Genomic DNA, 25,280 nt, shown 5'->3' on the forward strand with positions numbered 1-25,280 from the left:
GGGCCGGGGACCGCGTCGTGGAGGTGAACGGGCTCAACGTGGAGCAGGAGACGCACCACCAGGTGCGGGCAATGGGGTGGGCAGGGTGGGCAACTGATCGCGGTACCCCCTCACCCCCCGAGGGCTGAGCACCTCCGGCTCTGAGCTTCTCTCCCCCACCCCACCCCCGGTTTTGCTCTTCCCGGCTCCAGCCTCCCTGGGGTTTGGGTTTTCTCGCAAAATATCTGTGCTGGAGCATCCTTGGTCTGGCCAGTGCTGGTGGTCGTTGGGGTGGGGTGGGTGCTCCCCCTCCCCTGGCCAAAATCCTAGGCCTGGGCTGTAGTGGGGGGGCTTTGCGTGCCTGGGACATCAAGTTCCCATGAGAACGGTTGCGTGGTGTGCTCTGTCTCTCTGCTGGGGAAAGGATGTTGTAATCGTGTAAAGGTGGGAAAGGCGAAGGTGTTTCGGCATGGGCAGGGCACCGCTTCGTTACAATCTGTGGTGGAAAGGAATGGGGAGACCTGGGCTTTATTTCCGGCTCTGCTGTGTGTTTTCTCGGCCACGTTGAGTGAGCTGCTCCTGCTTATGCAGCCTGGAGTGTATAAGGATGCCTTAAAATCTACTGATAAAGCTCTGCAGATGTTCAGCAGTTTGGCTGGCTGTAGTGAGATAGGACTTGAAGGGAAATAATAGCTGTTGCAAGACCACGGCTGTGACTTGGGGGGATCCAAGCGAGCTGTTTCTCAGCTCTGTAACAGAAGCCGCACACTTCAGGCCATGTCATTTTCTGCTTATAAAACTGAAACTTGTGTTTGTTAAACAGTTTAGTCCGAAAAAACAAGCAAGGAGGTTCTGGCTGCTCCTGTCCCGCGGGAGACTCGGAGCCTGGCGGGGGCACAGTGCCGAATGTGCCCGTTTGCCTAATGGCTCGTGGGGCTCTGTGGGGCTTAGTGCTTTAGTAACTTAAAACATATGGCTGGACCCAGCTGCCAGCGCTTTATCAGGGCAGAGCAGGGATGTGCCTCACATAGGTTGCGGACCCAGCAGTGTTTTGGGGGATGCGGGATCCTGGGCTTCATGGGCAGGTGTGGATGTTGCTGTGCTCAAGGTGAGGCAGAGCCTTCCAGGGCATCACAGCAAGCCCAGGTGGCTCCAATGAAACCTCGTGGACTCTTTTCCGTGGGCTTGGGAGGGTTTTGTGGCTAACTGAGCCCGTTTTGATGATCTGCACCAGCTGTGTAAAAGTTAATGTTTGTCTTGAATGTGATTGCAAAACCCTTGAAGGAGGATCCACATCTTTTATCTGGCTGGGCAGAAAGGAGGGCTGCGTTCCTGTAAGGAGCTGTGTTGTATTGGAAGCTATCGGAACTCCCTGCTGAAACTAGGATGCTGAGGATGGGTGATAGCAGAGCTGAGGCAGCCAGCTGCGTCTTTGAAGCGTGCGGGGGTTTTCCAGTAGGTCATGTAAAATGGGAGAAATTTTCCTGTCTTCCATTTTCTGCTGGTGGAGGCAGGATTCAGCCCTGGCACTTGCTCCCTGCTGCAGAGCAGGGAATGGGACGGAGTGTCTCACCCAGGGTGTCGTGGAGCTCACAGCCGTGCTGCGTTCCCCCTGTGGTGGCATTAGTGGTGTGTGAGCAGGAGCAGCCCTGCTCCAGGACACCCTCTGGGATCAACCCTGCTGCCTCAAAACAGCAAGAGCATCTTCCCCTCCCCCAAAATACAGCGCACTGATGGACTGTGGGAAGGATGATGCCATGGCGGGTCAGATGCTGGCTCCTGCTGATGGATTAGAGCGGCCGGTTTGCCATGGCCTTTCATCCCTGTGCTGCTGAGGTCCCCGACCTTGAATAAGTAGCGCTTCTCCGTGAGCATCTGAAGCTGCGGTGGGACAGAGCCCGCAGCAAACAAGGCCTTGCTGTTTGGGTGTAACTGTGTTTCGAGCTGAAGCTGGCGGCATTTGTGTCTTTGTTCTCTGTTTTTTTTCCTGGCCTTACCCAAGGAGCGAAGGCAGAATGTGTTCTCAGGGCGTTTCATGTCTTGGATGTAGAATTCCATCCCGGCTGCTCGGTTCCTCGCCCCGGCGGGCGGTGGGTGTGTGGGGCAGAGCAGCGGGCTCCTGCCCTCCCGCTGTGCCCGAAGTGGGGAAAGCCTCCGTGACCTTGCTGGCAGTGCAATGCATGGGCAGAAGCATCTCTTTCAGAGAGGGAGGGATGGACTGAGCTGTTCCCAGTGGCACCGTGAGTCTCTGTCCCGGGCAGCTGTTGTTTGGCAAGGGTGGAAGGGCCCGGGCTGGCTCTGCTGGGCTGGTGCTGCGGTAGCCGGGGGTGAAAGTCTGTTTGGGTGGAGCTGCGGAAATCATGCGACTGGGACCGGTGCTGAGAAGGTCCCGATGTGCCGGATGCACAGGGGAGGCTGTGTTGTCTTCAGAAGAGCTGCGGACTCGAGGCTGTGACCATGGCTCGGAAACGGGTAGGGTGCCGGGCTCTGCCCTCCTGGGGCAGGACCTTGCCATGTGCCTGGCTGCTGCTTTCCCTTCCACCTCGCTCCTCTATCCCCAGAGCGACTTGCTGCCTGAACAGGTTGTCACAGAAAGCCCCTTCTGCTCGTCTCTGCTAGTGGGGAGAAGGTGAGGTGCTGCTCTGTGCCTGCTCTCCATCCCTGCCTGGCTCAGCCCCTGGCACTGGGGGGATGCTTGCTCCATCGCTGCTCTTGCCATGGCTGTTGGGGAGCTCGGCAGCGGGCTAAGCCCCAGCACTGCTCCCCACCGGCTGTGGGGCAGCTCGCCCATCCTGCCATGCCAGTGCTGTGCAGCACCGTGGTGGGTCGGGGCGCTTCTGCGGTCCCTCTGCGTTTCATTGTGCCTGTGGGACCTTGTTCCCTGCCAGCAACTAACTGTGCTGCCCTAACGCCTGGAGCACCCAAACTGCGGGGCCTGGGAGATGTTGCTGTGCGGGACCCAGCGTTTTTCCCCTGCACGGTCCCCGCAGGCATTGCCCATCTGCATCTCCTGCCACCGCTGCGCATCGGCTGCCTGCTCCCGGGTCCCCCCGGGGAGAAGTGGCCTCGCACAGGCCCTGCCTTGACGCTATCGGCAGCACTGTCTGATGTCGCATGTAAATAGATCTGAAAGGGAGCAGATGGATTTTCTGGGGCTTGATGGAATAGCACCCTTTGGGCTGGTTATGGATGGTAGCCCTCGGCGAGCTGCTGCCCGATGCGGCGTGTGGAGACGGAGGCTGCAGCCTGCAGTAGATTAGCTGGTTCAGGACAAGCAGCCTTGTCTGCAGTCTATAAATTTCTTGTTGGTTGGTTGTTTTTTTTTTAACATTTGCAGATACCGGCTCTGTTGACCTTGAATGGAGCTTGCAGGGGAGTAAATAAATGCTAGCTAATTGCGCATTAGGCTCATTTGTCACTTATAACCTTGGTGGTTGCAGTGTGTCTGGCTGGCGTGACCTAGATGAGGGCAGGAGCCCTGTAAGGAAGCCCAGTGCTGCTTCAGGGTTTTCCCAGCACACCTGGGGGGGGGGGTCATGGGTTTGTGGTCCTCAGGGCCACCCCGTGGCTGGGGATGGCTGCTGAGCAGCATGGCCAGAGATACCAACCCTCCCTCCTCTTCAGGATGAAGGCCTGTGCAGGGAGGAGGTGGCCAAGCCCTCTGAGGCTGCTGGCAGGGAGGCTGGAGGTGGTTTCCCTTTACACCGCTCCTGTGCGTGTCCTGGGTCTGCCCCGTTTCCATCACAGCCTACCCTGGTGTGATTTACCCTCCCCGTGGCTGGGATCAGCTCCTCCCGGCTCTCCTCGCCGTGCCGACACCACAAGCTCCTTTCAGAGCCTCTGCCAGTCACCAGTCCCCACGAAGGAGCTGGGCATCGGCAGGACAATGGTCCCCATTCAGCGCTGCCTGGAGTGGGATCCCAGCAGGGATGGGCCCATCTCCTGCTCCCAGCATTGGTTTCCCTTATCTCTGCTGGCTTCTGGCACAGACCGGGGATGAACGCGCAGATTGGGTGGTTTCGGTACGCTGGTGTGGTGGGGAGCACCCAGCAGAGGCAGCCCAGCCACCCAATGCATGCATGGGTGCCTCCCTGTGTGCCCTGGCACTCCACCCTGCACTGGGTGAGGGGGAAGAAAGACCCCCCACCCCCACCCCAAATCAAGGAAATGAGGGTGTGCAAGATGCTTTGCTTGGTGGGACTGATTGTATTGTCATTCTGAGGGACAAAACCAGGCAGCAGGGTTTACTGATGCTCTGGGAGGGGGGCAATGGAGCAGCCTCTGGGAAAGCTCCTGTCTGAGCAGAGGGGATGATCCCGGGTGGTCTGGGCAGAGCCGTCATGTGGGTTGTAGGGCACGGGGTGGAAAGAGCCATCACCTTCATCACCTGGAGCTGTAGGCAACAGGCACTCCATCCTGGGGGTTCCCTAGAGCCATGCTGTGCCCTTCTCCCCCAGCACTGATGGCTGGAAGAGATGGCAAACTTGTACCCTGCAGCAAGGCTGAAGCTGCAGGAGAGTATGGGAGAGTTGAGGCTCCTTGGGTGCAGCTCCTGCCACCCCGAGAGGTCCCTGGGTTTCTGCTCAGTTGTTCTTCTCCTTTCCAGGTTGTGCAGCGCATCAAAGCCGTGGAGACGGAGACCCGCTTGCTCGTGGTAGACAAGGAGACGGACGAGTACCTGTGCAGCCTGCGCCTGACGTGCACGGAGGAGATGGCGCACAGCGCCAGCGTTTCACCCACCAAGTCAATGGGCAGTGACAACGGGGAGGTCTGGAAGCCACAGCTGGATCTGAGCGGGGACAGCCTCCAGCGGCACTCACACAGCTTCTCCTCGCACGGCAGCAGGAAGGTGAGGGCAGAGCCTGTGGCGCGCGGGGCTGCTGGGCGCGGAGGCGGAGAGCGAGTGGGTGCTTGCTTCCCATCGGAGGAAAACCTTCTGTACGTGACTGTCGGACCCCACTGTGTCCCGAAGCAGTAGGCGAGCTACCCCTTGGCCTTATTTGTTCTTGCTTGAAACAGCATCGGCTGGTGGGGGGGGCTGAGCTGTTCTCCCACCTTCTGCGCCCGTCGAGGGTCTCAGCCCTGGGAGCTGCTGGGGAGATGGGACAGAGGGGGTCGGTGGGGTGTCACCAGCCCTGGGCACGGGTGACACAGCCTGGGTCTTACTCCCCTACAGGGACAGGCTGCACAGACCGGGGACGTGGTGAAGCTGGAGCTCATGAATGAGCTTCTCTCTCCTCCATTATTTGCAGGAGGGAGGGAACATCTGGGGCGAATGTGTTCTCAGCTTTTTGCTTAAATAGGAAGGAAATTAGCTCTTTTTCAAGTGGCCTGGGTCTGGACTGTGATTCTGCAGTAAGTGCCTTTTATTGGTAAACTCCTTTCCAAAAAGGAAAGAATTTGGGGTGGAAGCTGTCCAGTTTCCATGGCTGCCTCGCTGCTGGGGCCGGGCTGGTGGAGACGGCGCAGCCTTGCGCTCGGCAGATAGCGGAGTTGGGTCCTGGCGCTGCCCTTGCTCGGGGAGCGAACGTGGCAGGAACGGTGCGGGTGTTGCGTGGCCGAGCTGGTGACTCCGGCACTTCTCTGCAGGCATCTGTCCCCTTCCCTTCCATGTCCCCAACCTGCAGCCCTCCCGTGCGTGCTGGTCTGTGCTGCCGGGCAGGGAGCACTGCTGCTCAATCGCCTTCTCCAGCACAGAGCTGTCATGGGCGTACTCCTCCTCCTCTTCCCTGGGGAGCTTGCAGGGGCTGGTTGGTCTCTGTCCCCTCGGAGGTGGGGTGGTGGCTGGATACTGGCCCCAAAATGGCTGTGGGGCTGCTGGGAGGGCATAAATGGGAAAGCTGGGAAGGCTTTGTGTCCTCGGGAGCCCCCGTGGAGTGACAGCTGAAGAACTTCCCCAGTGCAGATAAGAGGCGATGCTGGTACTAGGCAGGAGGCACGTGCATCTCCAGCGATAAGGAGGGGGTCTCACCTCCGGTCCTTCCTCCAGAGCTGTTTGGCATCTTGCAGAGGTTTTGCTATCCTGGGAGGAACCCACCTTTTCTGGGGCAGGGGTGAAGGCAGTATATATTTTTTTTTTTATTATTTATTTATTGCATGATTTGAAGCTGTTTGAAGGTCTGTGTGATGATGATGGGTACATTTCCCCTGGGGGTCGGTGCAGCGGGGAGCTGGTCACCCCCAGGACGGCCGGTGGGAGAGGAGCCGTTCCCAGGAGGGAGGGGGGTGGCTGGGCATGGCCGGGGGCTGCTTTCCAAGCTGGGGATTTCCTCTCCTGTCTCTGTTTCGTTTGCTGGGTGCAATCCAACAGCGTGTGCTGACGGGAAGTCAGGCGAGGGGAACAGGACGGTCCTTTCCGGCCTTTGGGTTTCAGCTCCTCCAAGGAGAGGGTGGGACGGGCAGAGCTGGGGTGCGAGGGGGGAGAAGTGCCCGCGCTTCCCCTCAGAGGGCTTGGGGGGGTTTGGCTGGGGGCTTCACCTGGGGCAGCATGGCTGGGGGATTTGGTGCTCGCTGTGCCGGAGCCAGTGTTTGGTGGAGCCTGAGCTGAACAAGGGGAACAGACTCCAGGGGTGATGTCCACCACGTGGGGTTTGGGGACAGGGGGTAGAGTGGGCAGAGCTGAGCGTGTTGGGTGTTCGCAGAGGCTCAGGTCAGTGGCTGGTTTGCTCCTGCCTCCGCGGGAGGCAGCTCTTTGAAGAGCTGGGTGCTGCAGGCTTTCCTGGCCAAGGTCACTCCTTTGTGTCGGGGCCATGAGTGACCCCGCTGTAGGTTCAAGGGTGGCCGGAGCAGCAGGACTTTGCATCCCTGCTCCTGTGCCTTGCGGTCCTGCTCACTTCAAGGCAGTAGTACCTGCTCCAAGCTCTTGGTCTGGGTGATGCAGCTGTCTTCCTAGGTCCAAAATGGCTGGAGGAGCAGTGGTGCACCCCAGTTCCTGCAGGGCTCAGCCCTCCAGCGCTGTGTCCCTCCATGGGGTGGCTCTAGCCTGACTCTAATCCTGCAGGTCACCAGTACTGGGCCCATGTGGGGTGCACAGCTCCTGAGTGCAGGGGTCTTTTTGGGAGACTTCTGTCCCTGCAGCTTGGGTCCAGTTAGAGGCTTGTCCCCAACCAGATTTGGGGCTTTTGTGTAGCTTCACTGGAGGCATTTAGTGAAGGAGGATAAAAGGCAGCCCCCTTCCCACTGCAGACCCCTGGCCCCAACCTGCCCCTGCGGGAACTGGTGCCGATGCTCCGGGCTGCTCCCGGGGAGCAGCATTTCAGTTTTGAGCAGCATTTGTTTATGCAAAGGCTGCAGTTTTCCTTGATTTGAGGCCAGGTTGCTCAGCTCAGCCTGAAGAAATGAGCAACTGAAACAAAGAGGAGGGAAATCTGGCACCTGGGGTGGCCGTTTTGGGGGGAAAATGCGGAGGGAAGGGTGAGCAAGAGGAATGAGTCTCCCCTTTTCTTATTGTGCAAGAGTGACTCCCCCCTGGAGAGCTGCCCTGAGTGGGGAGGTCAACACGCACCCCTGGCAGAGACCCGGTGTCCAGGACCTTATGCTCCAGGAACCACGGTTAATGCCATGAATAATTCAGCACGTATTTAAAATCAGGCTGCCTGCCCCGGGAGCAGGTCGGCAGGGCCGGCTGCCAGCAGCAGCGCCCGTCACACCGCTGCCGTCCCTGGGCACCCAGGGGACTCGTGTCCTGCGTGGCCGTGGTGACACGGGGAGCAGGGTCTGCTTTGCCCCATCCCACCCAGGTCCGTGCCTGCCTGCACTGAAGGGGTTTGCCTGCTCGCTGCCTGTCCCCGATGCTGTGTCCCCTGGGAGGGGATGCAGCAGGACACGTGTCCCCATGTGCCAAACATGCCACCGAGCTGTTTTCTGCTTTTCCCTGGGTCTCTGGCTCTGCTGGGCACCCAGCATCGAATCCTCAGGGGTTTTGGGGGCAGCAGGCAGGGCTGTGCTGGGGGGCAGAGGGGGTCTCAGCATGGCAGGGGCCGCTCTGGGTGCATCGGGTGTCTGGTGGTGAGCTGCTTTTATAGCCAAGGTGCCTTTGGGACAGCGGTGTGAGCCAGCGGGTGGCTGTTAATTAAATGCCTGGGCTAAAAGCTTGTAAAAGGCAAGTGTGCTGCGGGGCCGGGCTGGTGCTGAGCGGTGCTGCCGGGTGCTCGCCTGGATGCTGCTGGCCGTCCTGGATGCACTCGTGGTGCACAGGCAGTGTGGCTCAGGGCTAGCGGCCCCTGGGTGCTACTAGCCACCCTCGAAAAAAGTGGTGCGCAGGCAGTATGGCCCGGGGCTGCCAGCGCCTTCGCCGGCAGCGGCTGCAGCTCGGCTGCCCCCGGCTCCTGCTGCGTGGTGGGAGCGATGTGGTGTTACTGGACCCCTGTTAGAGCCACGCAGGGTTCGTGAGCCACGTTAGCGACGTCCTTGGGACTTGCTGCCTCACTGCTTTCTCCAGGTGTGTTTGTAGGAGAAACAAGAACAACAGTAAAGTCACTGAGATGTGTTTGGGGTGATGCAGTTCTCCTCCATCGCTGCTCCAGTCACACCAAAGCACGACTGGGGGTGGGGTGGGTGTGCAAAGGGACTTTTACAACCAGCGCTTATTTTTTTTTTTGTAAAACAAACCCACCTCTTGTTTGGTAGCTCCTGAATTCAAGCAGCCTGTTGGGTCCAGAAATTTTAATGTGGGGAATTCGTGGCAGATTGTTAACCAGCCCTTGCTCAGGGAGGGACAGTGTCACCCTTAGCGTTGCCGCTGGTGAGAACTGCAAACAGTGGGAGAATGGGTGTCCCTCTGCCTGCACGGGGGATTTTGACGGGCTCTTTGCTGTGACAGAGCAGGCGTTGAGCCTCCTGCGTGCCACTGCCCCATGCTTGAGAGGTGATGTGCCTGGGGACAGACATCCTGTTTTCTGGAGGAGGATGGACGAGTGCCTGGGTGTCTGTTGGGACCCACAGGTTGGGGGGGGGGGCAGTGCTGACATCAAGGCAGTAAATATTTACACTTCTGTTTGGGTCAGGAATAAGAACTTTTTCTGTTGCAAATAAAACTCTGCATTGCAACATCTTCAGCCGCCAGCTTTCTGCCGGAGCGCTGGAAGGGGAGTAACTCGGGACAGATGTTTATGGTGAACTTTGCCAACTCAGTTGAGGCCCAAAATTTAGGGCTTGTAGAATAACCACAAAGATGTAATAAAACCTAACATGAGCAGAAATGTCTGCAGTAATTATGCGATTAAAAAAAAAAACACACCACAACTCCCCCCGAAAAATAAGTGCATGGTTTAAATTAAAGCACTTCCCTGCAGCATCCTGCGTTCTCTGGGCCCCGGTGGCAGGCTCAGACCTGTGTGATGGGGGAGGACAGCAAAGCTCCTCCTTGCTACAGCCTGGGTGAGGTTCCTGCTGTGCAGGCAGAGGCTTGGGGGGACCCTCCAGCGCAGAACCCCGGGAACTGTGGCCATGTCCCTGCAGCATTCCCTGTTCTTCCCGCAGCAGCTATTTTTGGGGATGTTGCCAGCTCGGTGGCTCTCGCTGCAGGTCTGAAAGGATGAAGCCGTGTGCGTGCCCCATCGGGGCAGGAATCCGTCGCTGCGTGTGCTCTGCGTTTCTCTGCTTAAAAAAAACGCTTTGCAAAGCCATTTCTGCCCCCGCAGCATGGAGCTGCACTGGGGCTGCTGCTCCGCTGTGCCTGGCTGAGGGCATGGGATGGGAGCACCGCTTCCCACATCCCTGCCGGGAAGGGGAGATGCCTGCGGGGAGCTGGGAAGCAGGACAGCGGGGCTGGAGAGCCCCTGCCTCCCCGCAAAGAGCAGCATTGCAGTGGGCGCTGGGCTACACGGGGATGGCGAGCGGTCTGGTTACTGCAGGAGGTCAGCAGAGGAGTGGCAGCAAAGCCGGGCTTGATTTTTGGGCTTAGTGCTTCAATCCCATCCCAGAGGCAGCAGTTGGGCTGGTGTGCGGCGGAGCTGCGGGGAAGCCGGTGGGGCGGGTGGGCTTTGGAGGAGCTCCAGCTCGCAGCATCTTGGGGAGGGAGGTTGGGGCACGTGGCAGCCGGAGGGGCACTCTCCAGGGATGGTGGTGGGATGCTTCCCCTTCACCCAGTGTGACGATGGGGTGGTAGCCCGTGCCGATCCGGGCTGTGGGGGGCTGCTACACCGTGGGCTTTGCTCAGAGGAGCGTTGAGTGTTGTGCTTTCCTGGGAGCCTGCCCCTTTCCTGTGGAGGCAGCAAGAGGCTAAATGGCTAAAAATAACTGACTTTTTTTTAATTTATTTTATATCAGACCATTGGTCCCTCTGACAGCCTAGCAACTTGGCGCTTGGTTAGGAGGGGCAGGAGGAGACCTGGTTTTGCAGAGCCCCCTTTGTGTAAGTGTTGGGGTGTTTCAGGAGCTGGTTGCAGTTCTGCCCCCCCCCCCGGTGCATAGGTGTCTGGAAGCAGTGGGGTCTGTGCCGCTCGAGGGGCGGCAGGCTGGGGGGGCTCTGCATCCCATAGCCTTGTGGGTCCCCATGCTGGGACAGGGGCAGTCCTGGCCTGGTATCCCATGCAGTCCTGTCTTCTTGCCCCTTGCGCGTGGGCGATCTGTGAACTTCTGACTTCTCTTTGTTGGGTTTTGGTATCGCTTTGGGGATGGCATCGCAGCGCTGCTGTCTGCAGCGGGGTTCGCTGGAGCCCAGGCTCGGGTTGTGACGAGCCCGTGGAGGAGCAGCGTGTACTGGGTGATGCCGAAGGGCTCGGAGGAGGTGCCGGTAGGGATCTGAGCCTTGTCCTGATGGATGCGATCCAGATATGAGATGAGACGCTTACCCACGGTGTTGTAAGATGAAGAGAACAGTGTGTTGCTCACTGTGCTGGAGCATGGTGGGGTCAGTCCTGGCTCCCAACCCCTCAGGTCCCACACATTCACATCCTCCCAGTGCTGTGGGGAAGGGGCTTTGGATGCAAAACGCTTCCTTTCACGTGGACTGTGGCTGTGGCCCATTACCCAAAATGCCTGGGAGCCTGAGGTGGGCTGTAGGACAGAGGGAGGGGGCTAAGTGGGTGTCCCGCAGCCATAGCTCACCTGCCCGGGCTTGGTGTGGGCAGTGGGTCCTGCAGAGGACCTTGGCTGGGGGGTTATTTTTGTGCCAGGGCAGCGCAGGAAGCCCCTCCCGGGGAGGAGAGCATCCACCCCGCAGCAGAAACTTCCTCCATGGCGATATTTTTAGTGAAACACAAAGCGAGTGGAAGGGAAAGGGAGGCAGGAGGCAGATTAGCATCGGGAGGAGCTGCGCCCTGCCAAGAGCCTTTGTTCCCAGGGCCATGCGCTCCCAAGGGACACCCGGTCCTTTGAGGGGACAGTGGGGTCGCCCCTGGGACCTGCCACCTTCTTGGGAGGGGGGCAGGAGTGCGGGGGGGCGTTTGCATCCCGGCCCATTGCCTGGCTGCAGAGCGGTGATGCTGCTGACACCAAGAGATGCTGTGTGTGGTCCAGCCGCTGATGTTCCCTTCTGCATCCTCAAGTAATCAAAAGCTTTCCCTCAAAACGATTGGAAAACTGATATTAAATGGAGCCATTCAAAATACAGCTCGCTCCAGCACAGCCAGTCCTGGCCCCCTCTGCTCGCAGGGATGCGCTCGAGCAGCTTGCTTTAATAACAGCCCCACTTGCAAGTGGGCTCCTCGCCAGCTGTTTAGTGATTCTGTTCAATAGTAAAAATATTAAATGGTTTCAAATAAATTAAAAATCTTCTGGCAGAATCAAGGCCTTCTGCATGTGCCCTGGCAGCTGCACAGAGCCTCTGCTGTGGCTCCTCTGTGCCTTGGAGTTTCTCCGGGCTGGTCAGGCTTGTGGTCCTGTCATGGTCGAGAAAACCTTCAAACAGTATAGTTTGGGGTTTTTTTTTCTGCATTCTCTGTCTATTCCCAAGACCCAGATTAGTCGTGGAGGGGAGGGCACACAGCATGTTTCCAGCTCTCCTTACCCAGGATTATCCCTGGTACCACCGTGCAGCGTGGTTGGATAAAACATCGGTGTTTCACCCAGACCTGATGATGCTCTGGGTCTGGGTGAATCCCCTCTCTTCCTCCCCAGCGCCCCGGGTACGGGGCTACTCCTGCCAAGGGGAGAAGGTGCTGGCGTTACGGCATTGCTCGTGGGGAGTGGAAATACATGGAGCAAAGGTGCCATGCAACTGCTGACTTACAGCGTGCATTCCTGGGCTGGAGGGGGCCAGGGCTTCCAGCTGCTGGCTGGGCACATCTGACTGCCAAATGAGGTTTTAAAGAGCTCCTTTTATAATCCATAAGGCAACATCCCTTTACTGCTTGCAGCCCTAATGCCGTACAAGTGTGATGCGATGGCCATGGCATTGCCTCTGTGCGCTTTGTTCCTGCCCTTTGGTTGGGGAAACTGAGGCTGTGAGGTTGAGTGATTTACCCTGCACAATAGAAAACTCGGTGTATAAATTAAGGTCTGAATTGAGCTGGTTTTGGCTCCCAGGCCTTGGATCTATCTCTAGGCACGGAGACTTTACAGGCAGTGGTCTCAGGAGGTTCCGGTTTGGGATATGAGAGAGAGAGAAAATTAAACTTGTAATCAGCAAAGGGTTTCTCCAGATCCACAGGTCTCTATAAATAAGGAATTAAAACCCAAGTTGTCGACATAATTATTTCTGGCAAGATCCATATCGTAATTTAATTTCATTACAGCTTTTGCCTGGACTCCTGCATGTTTTGATTCCACTGCTGTGTACGTTTAAACCGTAACCAGACTTGGAGCTGGATTTTGTTGGCTAAATGTCTCTCTTTTCCCGCTAAAGCTGTGCAAGAGTTTGTTACCAGGTAAAATATGGTAGATGCCTGTGAAAGCCAAATTGAAAAGTAATTTTATGAGCAAGGGGAAGGTAAGAAAGATGATCCCCTATAGGTACCGGTGCCATAGTAGTGTGTGGGGCTGCTTTGTGGGCATCTGGGGCTCTGTGTGGCATTGGGTCTTTCCCTGGGTGGAGTCTCCATCCCTGGCACTGAGCTGTCCCCTGTGCTGCCCCATGGCCAGGGATGCTCGAGAAAGGAGATGGGCAGGGAGCAGCAGGGAGTTGGTGTCCGGATGCGGTCCTGGACCCCTCCGTCACCATCTGCTGTAAACCCGGTGAAGTGAGGCTCACCGCCTGCACGCACCCAGCAGGAGCCCTGTGGTGTTATGTGATTAAACCCTCTTACAGACTTACAGGGACTAATCCCGTTAAAGAAATGAGCGGCATAAAAGGCTGCGGGAGGACTAATCCCTCTGCTCCTGCCTTGGTGGGCCAGGCTCCCACCCCGGGCTGTGCTGCGGCAGCTCTTCCCGCAGCCCTCGGGGACGGGGCTGTACCACCCGGCTGGACTGGCATCCCCTGGGCTGTGATGTCCTGCCATGGGACAGGTCTCCAGTGTCTCTTCCAAACCCCGACAGCTCCTGCCTTGCCATGTCTGTGGCCACCGCGGCCGGTGCAGAGCTGGCTCCCTCGCACCACGCTGGCAGTCCCTTGTGAGTGGTCAAAGGCCATCCCAGGTAAATCAGTTAATTCTGGCCCTGCGGTTGTTCATGGTTAGCAGGATTTAATTAAGACAAGCCCTAATTAGTTCTAATCAGGGTGAATAGTCTGCTTTGCCTGGAAGAGTTCCCTACTCTTCTCTGGCAGTTGTTAATGAGCGCAGGGCTCTCGCTGACATCGGAGAGCTGAGTCTGTCCTGGGGATGGGGGTACATGGGAGACCCCACGTCATGCTGGAGAGATGCGTGGGGCAGCCTGAACGTTGGGGTAAAAACTGCCTCGTGCCACTGCTTGAAGTGTCTGCTGGGCTTTGCTGGGCACCCGGATCCATCTTTTGGTTTTGGAAGTGCTGTGCTGTGGCCGTTCCTGGGGCGGCCGCTTTCCCTGTGGCTTTCTGGTCCTGTTCAGCCCTTTCCGTGGACACGGATCACGGCGAGCTCAGAGCCCCGCAGCCGGCACCGCAGTGTGCCCGACACCGCGCACCCGCCTTCGGCCAGCGTTTATCAGTAGGAGCAGCCGGAGCCTGGTGCTGGGGGTTATCGCGGGAGGTTCTCCTGCTCTGCATTGGAAACGCACTTTGTCCTGGACCACCAGCCGCTGCGCAGGGCTTTGGCAGAGCCTCCTCCAAACCTCCTTATCTGCCCCTGCATGGAGGTGCCGTTCGGCTGCTACAGCTGGAGATAAGCACCAGCCCCTCGCCCAAGGAGCTGCGGCTGGAAGGGTGCTTGGCTCCCTGCAGCCTTTGGCAAGCGAGGGGCATCTTCTGCGGCCTTCTCATTTGTACGGAGCTGGGTTTAAAACGTGTCACTTTTGGAGCTGAGCGTCGCAGTGGTACGGGCTGAGTGATGCATCAGGTCATACTTTGACCCTGTGTTTTCCAGCAGTGTTGTGGGATGGAGCTGACACCGGCGTTTTGCAAAGTTCACTGTGGAAGTGGTGTTGACTTATGGAGGGAAGGTTAAGGAGAGCCCCAGACAGAGCCAGGGGCTTTGGGTGCTGTGTCCAGGTCAGCTCTATGGGCAGATTTTGTGCAAAAGCTTTGAGTTGTGGGTTTTTGGGGGGAGGAAGAGGAGGTAGCCTGTGTGTCACGCAGAGGGCTGGGACCGAGGCCCCTCACTCCTCCTGTTTTTTTGCAAAATTGCACCCCGGATATTTTATTGCAGGATTTTTTAAATACAAAAGGCCTTACATTGGTTAACCCTGAGCGCGGGTGCCATAGCACTGGCTTTACTTTCATTATAAGGAATGCAGAGGATGTTTGGAGCCCTCCCCCTGCCCCATTTCCTCCAGCAAGCCGTGCCGCCCAGCCAAGACAAATATTGGTAGTAAACTATTGAACTTCCCTGGTCCCGATGCTCCCCGGCGCTCACAGAGCAGAGCCTGTTTCCCCCCTCCACCCCCTTCCCCGGGCAGGGGCCGGGCTGGGGAGGTGAAGATGTGTCCCCATGCTGGGGATGGCTGGAGCGGTGAAACGCTGCTGTGCGGTGGCGGGAGCCGGGAGGAAGGTGTGCGGTGAGTGTGCGGCGCGCTCTGTGGAGCTGAAGCAGCACCCAGCTCATCCCACCCCGTGTCCATTGCACCCATTGCCCCAGAACGGGCATGAGGTGGGCTTGGCGGCAGAGCAAGGGGAGATCATCAGCCCTGAAGGGTTTGTGTGGTCTCTCTTCCACCCTGCGTGTGCTTTATTGGGCTCTGCAAGTCTAAATATAGCACCCGTGACCTCTTCTTCCAGGACCAGGGGAGGCTGTGGAGGCTCGGGAGCTGCATCCTTGCTGGCCCATGGTGCAGATCACAGGCTTCCTTGTCCCATGTTAGAAACCTTGGCAAACAGCTGGCTTTCTGCAGGGCTGCAGGTTATTGTCCTGCTGGGGACTGCACCCCATCCCCAAAAATGAGGCTGTCGGGGCAGCGCTCAGGTTGGTGCTGGCCCCCGTGGCGGGGCAGGAAGCAGCTGCGGGATGTGGGGTTTGGTACATGGTCCCACAAGAGTGTCCCACAGGTCCCACACAGCCCTGGCACATATGCCACCACGGGTGTATGGTGTTCCCTGAGGAGGGAGCGGTGCCTGGTGCATCGCACCAGAGCCACCAGCATCTCGAGGGGGATTTCCCTCCACATCGGTGGTGCCAAGCCAGCCGCTGTGGGAGCACAAAGCTGGTACGACTGGATTCCTGCTAATGACCCAAGGTCATTAAAGGCAACGAATGGGGCCAGCATTAATGAATGGTTTGGTGATTGCTCAAGGCTTGGCCTCGGCAAGAAGCTGAAGAGTCCAAAGGGCAGGTTGATACAGCATGGTCAGCAGTTTTATGGTGCGTGGCTCTGGCCGGAGCCTCCGGCTGCGAGCGAGCGTGAGCTCGGTGTGCTTTGGGTCCTGCCCTGGGCTGGAGGCTTCGTTTGGGATCCATCGCCTGTCCTTGCAGCAGTGCTGAGGATGTTGAGGTGTGCTGCTGTGGGTGGCAGTTGTGCCTTTGATTTGGGGTGCTGCAGAGCAGGGCATGTCTCTCCCTGGCAGTCCATGAGCTCTCTGCTGCCGCACGATCGAGGAAGCTCATTCCCAGCATCTCCCGCTGCCTTCCCGTTGCCTGCAGCAATCCCTCCCCTCACCCAGGGGGGTTCATGGTGAGCGTGGGAAGGACTTTTCCCCTTGTTCCAGCGGCTCGAGCTGTGGTTTGAGCCCTACACAAAATGACTGATGCTCTTTGCCTCCTTTCCCTCCGACCCATCGGAAAACAGATCCCTCTGGGTCTGGTGAGATCCCTTTGCATCCGGAACGGAGATCCCGTGTTTCTCTTCTTGGACAAATCCCAGCTTGCCAGGACCCACTCTGCTGCCCTGTGTTGTCCCAGAGCTGCTCCCCCAGAGCAGGGGAGCTCGCCGGCATGCCGGCTGCGTGTTCTCTTGGCAGATTGTGCTGGAAAAGTTGTCTCTCTTAAAGAAAACATATGCACGTGGCGGTTTCGGTCTCCTCCATCCTCCCTCCCTCGGTGTCTCTCCCTGTCCTGGGCCAGCTGCTCCCTGCTCCCAGCCAAGCCTGAGCTGCCGTTCCTGGCTCCAGCCCTGCCCGGGGGAGAGCACGGCTGCCTTCGTTGTCTGAGTCTGCTCAAACGCCAGCAAAGCGGGGGGAAAAAATGCTGCTTCTCGCAGCTTGTGGCTGAGAAATTCCCCGGCTGTTAGGATTGCTGAGGAATGGCAGGGACAACTCGGCCGGTGGCATCGCTGCTGGGGGGAGCTGGGTGGGATCAGATTGACCCCACGGAGCTGGACTGGGCTGACGTCCTTTCACCAGGGATGTGCCCACTGGGGATCCTCGCCAGGGTTGTCCCCACTGGGGACGCATGGTCTTCCACAGGATACGGCCCCAGCTGCAGCCCCTCTCCTGAGAGGCTCCTTTGTGCTCGGGGATTTCCATAATGCTGTAGCTGGAGCTGTGGCACGGTGTCGGGGATTTTGGAGAGGGGCAAATCTAGGCTTACCTCCTCGCCTTAGGGCATCAGCAGCTGATGAGGTCAGGCTCTAATTTCTTTGGCAGCAAATTTCTTAAAGGTGAAACACCGGTGGGAGGCTGTAAGTGAGAGGCTGTGAGTGAAATGCTTTTCCCATCACCCTGCTCCAGTGCCTGGTGCCCGGCGGAGGGCAGGAGCTCAGCCTGGCAGGCACTGTCACCGTAGGCTGGACATCAGGCGTCCTCCCCACCCTTCACATCCTTCCTGCTCTTGTTTTCTCCTGCCCAGCAGTTTATTGGGATAATAACCTTTTGTTGTGGCTGATGTCTGGCTCTGCAGCAGGGTGCTGGCACAGCTGCCCCGTTCTCCCATGGGGTTTGCATCCCGCAGTGCCTGCGAGGGATCTGCCTGGGGTGCACAGGGTTGGAGGAGACCCCGACACTTTGATGCCTGGGGAGGGTGCGTACCCCTTCTTCACACTGCTCCTGCAGTGCCAGGGGACAGTGAAGGACCGCGTTAATTTTTTCCTGATTGCTTTTGCATTGCCCTGGAAAGGGCTGCTGGGGGCTGAGGGTCAGCAGTGACAAGCCACGCTGTGTCTGAAATAGTTGCGGGGCTCAGGGTGAGTGTCCCTGAGGATGGCGAGTCCCTGCCGAGGCTTGGTACCCACCGTGGCCGTCTGTGGGCATCATCCTTCCCCTCGGCTGCTGGAAGGAGTCATCCTGTGGGCACAGAGTTTCCATTGCATGTCAAATCCGTTGGGCTGTGACCGAGGACAGAGCAGGGATCCGGCATCACCCTGTCTGGCACAGCCAGCCCCCGACTCGGTGCTCCCATCCACTGTAGCAGACCCGGCGGGGGCTGGAGATTCACCCACTGAAAATATCCAAATTACCATATCAACTGCAGTTTGGCCGTAGGTCCTGCTGCATACCCGTGGCTGGATGCTTTCCACTGCTAATTGGGATCGCTCGGCTGTCTCCTGGCTCGCCTGCCATCCTCAGTGGCTCCCTTTGTGCTGAGTGTTGGCAGAGAAAGCGGCGGGATGCATCCAAAGGGCACTGGGTATGTGTACCAGTGCAGCCCCCACTCCTCCAGCAGCCCCCTGGGCAGAGACACAGCGCCTGGCTGAGCCCCCCGGGCTGGGGTGAGGATGCTGGGGCAGTGGTGTTAGGGAAAACAGCACAAATCTTAATGTCTTTTGTCCTTTTTAAAAAAAAAAAATATATATATATAAAATTTTTTTGATGCTTCTATCACTCAAACCCAGCTGGAGCAATTTAAATAATTAGAGCAATTTGAATAATGGAAGCAATTTAAATAAGCTACAAAAGCCCAGAGCTCATGTTGGGGGCTGGCAGTGCGCGCGGGCAGGTGGGTTGCCTGGCGGTTTGGGTTGGTGGAGAGACGTGAACCTGTGGCACCGAGGTGAGGGACGGTGGCACCGAGGTGAGGGACGGTGGCACCGTGGCATGGTTTGTGCTGGTACCCTCAGGAACCTGCAGCACCTCTCCTCTCCTCCTGGTGGGATTTAAGATAACTCTGTTTTGGGGTGATCACAGGCTCTGCCAAAAGGTATTTTGTGGCAGCTCAACCGTGTTTGAGCCCCTTCTTTTCTCTCGGGGCAGCGTTTGCCGGGGGTGCTGCTGCAGTCCCTGCTCATCCCTGGGGAAGGACCCAAAACTTTCTCCTGGCTGTTGGGATGTGGCTGCTGCCCAGGAGATGCTGTGAAGCAACAAGCTTAGAGAGCAAGTGTCAGTCAGGCTGTTGGGTCTGTGCTGGAAGAACAAAGCAAGTTTTTTCTCTTGATGGCTGGTGTCTGAGCCGAAACACCTCCTCGGCTAACGGGGCGGGCGGTAATTAGAGTTGTGGCTGTATAAAAATGGAAGCAGGTTGTTTACTGAGCGGGTCCTGCCTGAGGATTTATTCCTGGCTTGGCTGGTGGTAAACCTCTGAATTATGCCACCCTTTCTGCAGGTGCTGGGGGGGTTCTCGCCAGCCGGGGCACCTCTGGATGCAGGAACTGCCACCTTTCTCCCCAACCCCAGCTGCGGAGGGATGCAGCCCGGCCCTGCGAGGAAAGGGAACGTCTGCTTGTGTTTCGGTGGGCTTGGCATCCCACCAGCCGCCTCTCCCCTTCCCCCTCCTTTATTTATAGCATTTCACCAACATCTGGAGTTTTGAGCCGATTCGGGGCTGGCTGACTCCGAGCTGGGAGATGGAGCTGGGTGAAACGTGTGTGGCTGGGGAAGGGGGGGAGCCCCTGAGCCCTTCCCAGCAGCGTACGAGGGGTCACAGTGTCCCGGCGTGGAGCTGATGACCATCCAGGGGTTGGGAAGTCCCAGGAGCATCCTCACTCTGCTTTTCCCAGCACTGGGAGAACTGCTGTGTCCTCACCCCACGGCACAGACCTGGGGGTGCTCTGCCTCCCCCCTGGCAGCGCTGCCGTCCAGCAGTCCTGCTTTCTGGCTTGGTTTTGAGGCTCCTTTGACATTTGCCATCAGCAGTTGCACCCCCCCCCCCCCCAAAGTGTCACCAAGGTCCCCCTGGCCCGGGGGGGATGCAGGGCTACAATAGCCCCCTTTCTGGTGTTGCTTTATTGGGAAAATTTGAGTCATTCCTGGGGAAAGGGGAATGAAAACCAGCCCTGCTGTAGCAGGCGGCGGCTCCCTGGCACGGCAGTGAATGGAGGCAGTAATCCTGCTCCTGGCTGTGGCACGAGCCCAAAACCTCCCCGGTTCTCAAGGCAAGCAGGGCTGTGGGTACCGTCGGCAGCCACGGTGAGGGCTGCCACGTCTCCCAGCTTTCCTCATCTTTGTAGCGTGAAAGACAGCGGGGTTTTCATGTTGGGGATGTGAGGACCCCCCCCGCCCCCTCCTTCCCGAGTCAGGGTGATAAGCATCTGCTTAAAGTTAAGTGCATCCCTGAATCTGAGCGAAGGCAAAAGCCTTTGAGTTTCCAACAAAATTGTAGTAATAATAGTGGCAATTAAAGCTTGCCTGCGGCTCAGTTCAGCTCCCAGTATAACCATTACTGCCAAGGGAGGGTGCCCGTGTCAGGGTGGGTGTAAATGGGTTCCTTGTTCTGGCAGCACTGCGGCCCCGGGTCCCCTTCCTGTGCGAGTTTCTTCCCCCCGCTTAGCTCTTTCCCGGCTCCCAGCATGGCCCTTCGCTGCTCTGCCTGCCGGTGTTCGGGCTTTGGTCAGGATCCCGTGCTGCTGGAGCTGCCCTTCTCCTCTGCAACTACCAGAGGCAGCCGTGCATCCCTCCCGTGCATCCCTCCCGTGCATCCCTCCCGTGCATCCCTCCCGTGCATCCCTCCCGCGCCGCAGTGTGGAAGCCAGAGTGTGAGGGATGGAGAGGTCCTAGCTGGAGACAAGACAGCATGGATGGACACCAAGGCCCTGAGTAGTGTCCCTTGTCCCCCCAGGACATCTCGGTGTCCTGAGGTGACCATGGGGCAGGATGGGAGCCTGGTGTCCCCTAGCCAGTGGAGGTTTTCTTTGCAGGGAGCAGGTGAGCGAAGGAGCCATTTTCTGACCGAAACCACATGCGAAAGGAGAGGAAACGCCACGGAGCTGACTTAAAAGAAAATATGTTAACAATGTAAATTAGGCAGGAATGGTCCCGCCTGGGTTTTCGGCCAAGCAGAGGCGGAAAGGCTTGACGTGTCGCAGGCTGATCTGGAGCCTGGAGTGCATCCGGGCGGTGCGATTCCCAACAGCGGCAATTAGACCCTATTTGGCTGCCCCCAGGAAATGGCAAAGCCCACGGGGCTGGGCCGTGGAGGCGATGCCAGGAGCAGCCCCGAAAGCACCAGTGGGTGTGGAGTGCTGTGGATGGGTTGGTCCCAGGCAGGATTGAGCCGATTAGGCGGTGAGCCCGGATCTCCGGTGATTACGTGCTGTGACGGGGCCGAGGCAGCCGTCATGCCCGTGACAGATGAGCTCGGCTTGGTTTGAGCAAATCCCCGTTCCAGGGGGACGAGTGGGGCCAGAGCTCCCGCTCTCCTCACGGTGCTGCCGTGGGACTTCATGTGCTTCCCAGCTGTGCTGAGAGCATTCTTTCAGCCTTGGAGGAGGTTCAGGGGGTGAACCCCCTTGCTGAGGTGCACAGCAGCATCGTGGCTTCAGCGCGCTGGTCTGCAGGAGCTGCTCTGCCCCACGGTGTGCCGGGACGTGCTGGGCTCCCGCGGCAGATGGTACCAACCCGGCCTCGGCTGCTAGACTAGCTCCGTGTCTGTGCGTGTGTGTGTGCTCGTAGAATCATAGAATTGTTTGGGTTGGAAGGGACCTTGAAGATCATCTAGTTCCAACCCCCCTGGCCCTGGGGAGGGACACCTTCCACTAGACCAGGTTGCTCAAAGCCCCATCCAACCTGGCCTTGAACACCTCCAGGGATGGAGCATCCAGATCAGCCCCCCTCCTCCTCTCCTGGAGGATCCAGGAGAGATGGGCATCCATGCTGGCACTGCTGTTTTATTCATGGAATAAACCCCTAAAGCATGACTTTTCAAGGTGGTTTAGCCCATTGCAGGGCATGCGTTTGCTTGTGCAGCATGGGGAGCTGTGGGGTAGAGGGGCTGGAGATGGTCCTGGGACTTTGCCACCGCCGGCTGTGAGCATCCTGGGCAGGGAGAGACCTGCTGGGTCATCCAAGGCTGGGCGAGAGCTCACCAGGCTGGAAGGGACCTTGAAGATCATCTAGTTCCAACCCCCCTGGCCCTGGGGAGGGACACCTTCCACTAGACCAGGTTGCTCAAAGCCCCATCCAACCTGGCCTTGAACACCTCCAGGGATGGAGCATCCAGATCAGCCCCCCTCCTCCTCTCCTGGAGGATCCAGGAGAGATGGGCATCCATGCTGGCACTGCTGTTTTATTCATGGAATAAACCCCTAAAGCATGACTTTTCAAGGTGGTTTAGCCCATTGCAGGGCATGCGTTTGCTTGTGCAGCATGGGGAGCTGTGGGGTAGAGGGGCTGGAGATGGTCCTGGGACTTTGCCACCGCCGGCTGTGAGCATCCTGGGCAGGGAGAGACCTGCTGGGTCATCCAGGGCTGGGCAAGAGCTCACCAGGCTGGGCTGGTGGCGAGTTTACATCATGCTCAAAAGCGTTGTGCCTGTGCGACGGAGATCTTTGAAAATCCCTTTTCATCCTCAGCTCTGCTCCAAGTCAGACCTCAGGAGATGGTTTGAAGGCACAGGGTAGGGGGTGGGCAGGGGCTGGGGGGGAGCATGGGGGCAGCCCCATCCCAGAGCAGGAGCTTGGGGCCAGGTCAGCGATGATGGCGAGCAGGTCTCTGACACCGGTGGCCTCATGGCATTGAGTTGGAGCTGGTGTGTGGGTGCTGGAGCTTTTCTAGGGGTGGGTGGGTTTTGCTTGGACAGCGGAGCTGGGGGAGCTGCTCTGCTGCCCCTCGAAATCCAGGAGGTGAGTTTGTTTCAGGAAACAAAAAAAAAACAAAGCGGTGGTGGTTTGGTGCTCCTGCAAGGGGATTCTGCTTGCACGGAGGATGGCAGCTACTAATAAATTGCGTGGAAACTCGTCATTAATCAGACCCGGTGACATTTGTGATATTGGCACCGTGGTGGGGTATGCCTGAAGCATCCAGGTGTATGAAATGGGAACGGTCCTGGGCACTGCTGGGTGCTGCACAGGGGTGGCACGAAGCCTGTGCTGTGGCATCCCAGTGAGCTGGAGGGGGGTGTGTGTGTGTGTCCCTGGGGGACCTCAGTGAGCCAAGGGGTGTCCCCAGGGGACCCTGGCTCCCAGCAGCAGCACTGGAAAATCTAAGGGGGGGAAAAAAAAAAATCAGCAAGAGTTGCAATGAGATTGTGAGAGCTGGTAACACCCAACCACTGTTTGTTTTTTGGTTGGTGTGTTGTTTTTTTTTTTATTGAAAGTATTTCATTGTTATTTAATGTCTTGTTTGTGCGTTTTTAAATGGACCAGCTTGAACAGCGTTTCCGAAACCTTTTTCCTTCTAAAATGACGATGATTTGCCTCAAGCAGCAGCTCCAGGGGCGGTGTGGCAATGTGGCTTATCGTCCAGGCAGAATTTGTCTGCACACACATACCTGTGGATGGGTATAGACAGTGTGCTTGAAGGTGGAGTATGACATGCCTTGCCATTGCTTCTTAATCCAATTTATGAAATTAACAGCCGCTGGTGGTATCTGGATCCCTAGAAAAAAAAAAAACCAACCATTTTCTTTTGCAATGTTTTTGCATGCAATTTCTTTTGTATGCAAACAGACAACAAATACAGTTAATTTTTCTTAGGCTTCTAGTATACGCGTGAATCTAACTTAACTTAAACTAGCTTTTATGTTCTTGGTGTGTGAAAGGGCAGCAAAGCCTCCTCTGGAGCAACACCGAAGGGTTTCTGGGAGGGTTTTTCTCTGCGTGCAGGTGAGTGTTGGTGGGTTTCTGGGGAGCCCGGGTAACGTGCCACTGTTACAGGGCTTGGGTTTCACAAAGGCAAAAAAACCCCTGGGAGCTTAGGAAATATCTTCCCAGAACACAACCAGGGAAATGTTGGCACCGGTCAAAAAGAAAATAAATAGCAGAGCTGGCAAGAGGTGCAGCAGCTCCGTGTCAACAGAGCATGTAATGCAAAGTGTTTGAGCATGTACTCGGGGCTGGGTGAAGCGAAGGGAGCGCCAGTGTTTGCTTAATCCCAGAGAGGGGCTTTGCAGAGCTGTGGTCTAAGACTTGTTTTTTCCAGTGGCCGAGGATTGCGTTAGTCAGGAGGTTTAAGAGCCCTGCGAAAGCCCTGGATCATCTCTGCGGTAGGATAAGCAGTTTTGCCTGGGGATTTCTGCTCACAACAGATGCTGAATTGGGATTATTTACTTTTTTTTTTTTAAACAAAGATCTCAAATTCATTTCAGTGAAGGACCTTGAATTCAAGATTTTGTGGTGAAAGCAGAGGAAGCCTGCGTAGGACACGGCACTGGTCACCACCCTCGCAGCCAAAGGGATCCTGCAGACAAAACTTTCCCCTGTGCGGTTTATTTATTGAGTAATTTGATTTCACTGGTGATTCCGGGGGTTCCCCCGAACGTGGAGGGACTGGCCCTGCTGCCTTGTGTCTCCCCGCAAGCCGCCTGCTGAGCCCTGGGGATCCCCGCACTGGGACGGCAGCTACAGCGTGGCATTTTCGGGTGATTTTTCCTGGTGCTTTTGCACTGCTGCCAGAGCTCTGGCCCTGTAAATATCGAGCGAGAGGAAAATGGTTTAAAAAGGTCCTTTTTAAACCCGAGTAGGTGATCGCAGAGGCGTTCCCCTCTGCTTGCGAGACGTGCCCCCCTTTTCCTAGCTGCGTAGAGCCCCGTGCATCCTTTAAGGTCGCGCAGATCCGACCCTCTTTGGCCGGTTGAATCATTTCCTGTTTTCTTCAGTTTTTGAAGAACTCAAAGGCAAGCTGGAAATACTTGCAGATAGGGTGAACTAACTGCTCCGGGGCCATGGGAAAAATACAGGCGTGCTAAATCTGCGGAGGGAAAGGATGCGAGCGTGGGGTTGCGGCTTTTACTCAACTTTTTAAAGCAGGTCCTGGCTTTTACTGAGCAGGTAGCTGAAGCGCTTTGGGAGCGCGGCAGCAACGGGGCTGTTTTTGGCAAGAGCTGGGGTTTATTGATCAGTGGACGTTGCACTGATTGTTCTCCATCTCACACTGATGATTCGGATGTTGCACTGATGACTTTTCCCTTTTAAGAACCCATTTGCGCACTGAGGTGTCAATGCCAAGAGCATCTCGCCGGGCAGGTGTCTTTTCCCCCAAAACTTGTCCTGGTAGCATCCTTGTGCCCCCCAAGCTCAGCTGCAGCCTGTGTGCGTGAGCAGTCAGTAAGACTTTTCTCCACAGCTCCCTCTGTGTGCTTTTTTTTTTTTTATATATAAAAAAAACCCGCATTGCCAAGTTAGTCTCTGTAAACGTTCAGCTACAGTTTGCAGCTGGTCTGAGCGAGCCCCAACGCCTGTGACAGGCAGTGCTGACAGCAGCTCTCGTTTTTAAGTGCTTTTTGAAGAATTTGGCACTCTGGCCCCAAGGAGTCTGGGCGGCCAACGTGTCTCTCCTGTGCCGGAGCGGTGGCATCGTGGGCAGCTGTGACCTGGCATCCAGCGAGGGCTGGTCATCTTGCTTCCCTCTTTTTCTTCCCGGGTGCTGGGATTAAGCTGGTCCTGAGTCCCGATCCATCTCTGTCTCCCCTGGGCGTTGCAGCCATGGCCAAAATTCCCCCTGCTTTTTGCCCTGGGACTCTGGGACTGGTCTCATTGCTCCCTGTCGGGGAGCGCAGTCGGCATGCACCGTACAAGCGGGTGCATATGGCTGGCAGGGGGTGGTCGGG

At 57.3% G+C, this 25,280-nt stretch overlaps 1 protein-coding gene across 1 annotated transcript in view; it reads left to right on the forward strand.

Annotated features, from left to right (window-relative positions):
• Nucleotides 1-5: 5 nt before the first annotated feature.
• SLC9A3R2 (solute carrier family 9, subfamily A (NHE3, cation proton antiporter 3), member 3 regulator 2) overlaps nucleotides 6-25,280 on the forward strand; it is a gene marked incomplete at its 5' end in the record, with an annotated part of 39,173 nt that continues 13,898 nt past the window's right edge. Inside the window, 2 exons of the mRNA XM_009894996.1 lie at nucleotides 6-62; nucleotides 4,586-4,828. Coding sequence (XP_009893298.1) covers nucleotides 6-62; nucleotides 4,586-4,828 — 300 coding nt within the window. The remainder of the gene's footprint in view (nucleotides 63-4,585; nucleotides 4,829-25,280) is intronic.

The sequence above is a fragment of the Charadrius vociferus genome, unplaced genomic scaffold (genome assembly GCF_000708025.1).
Source record: "Charadrius vociferus isolate BGI_N301 unplaced genomic scaffold, ASM70802v2 scaffold600, whole genome shotgun sequence".
Taxonomy (NCBI): domain Eukaryota; kingdom Metazoa; phylum Chordata; class Aves; order Charadriiformes; family Charadriidae; genus Charadrius; species Charadrius vociferus.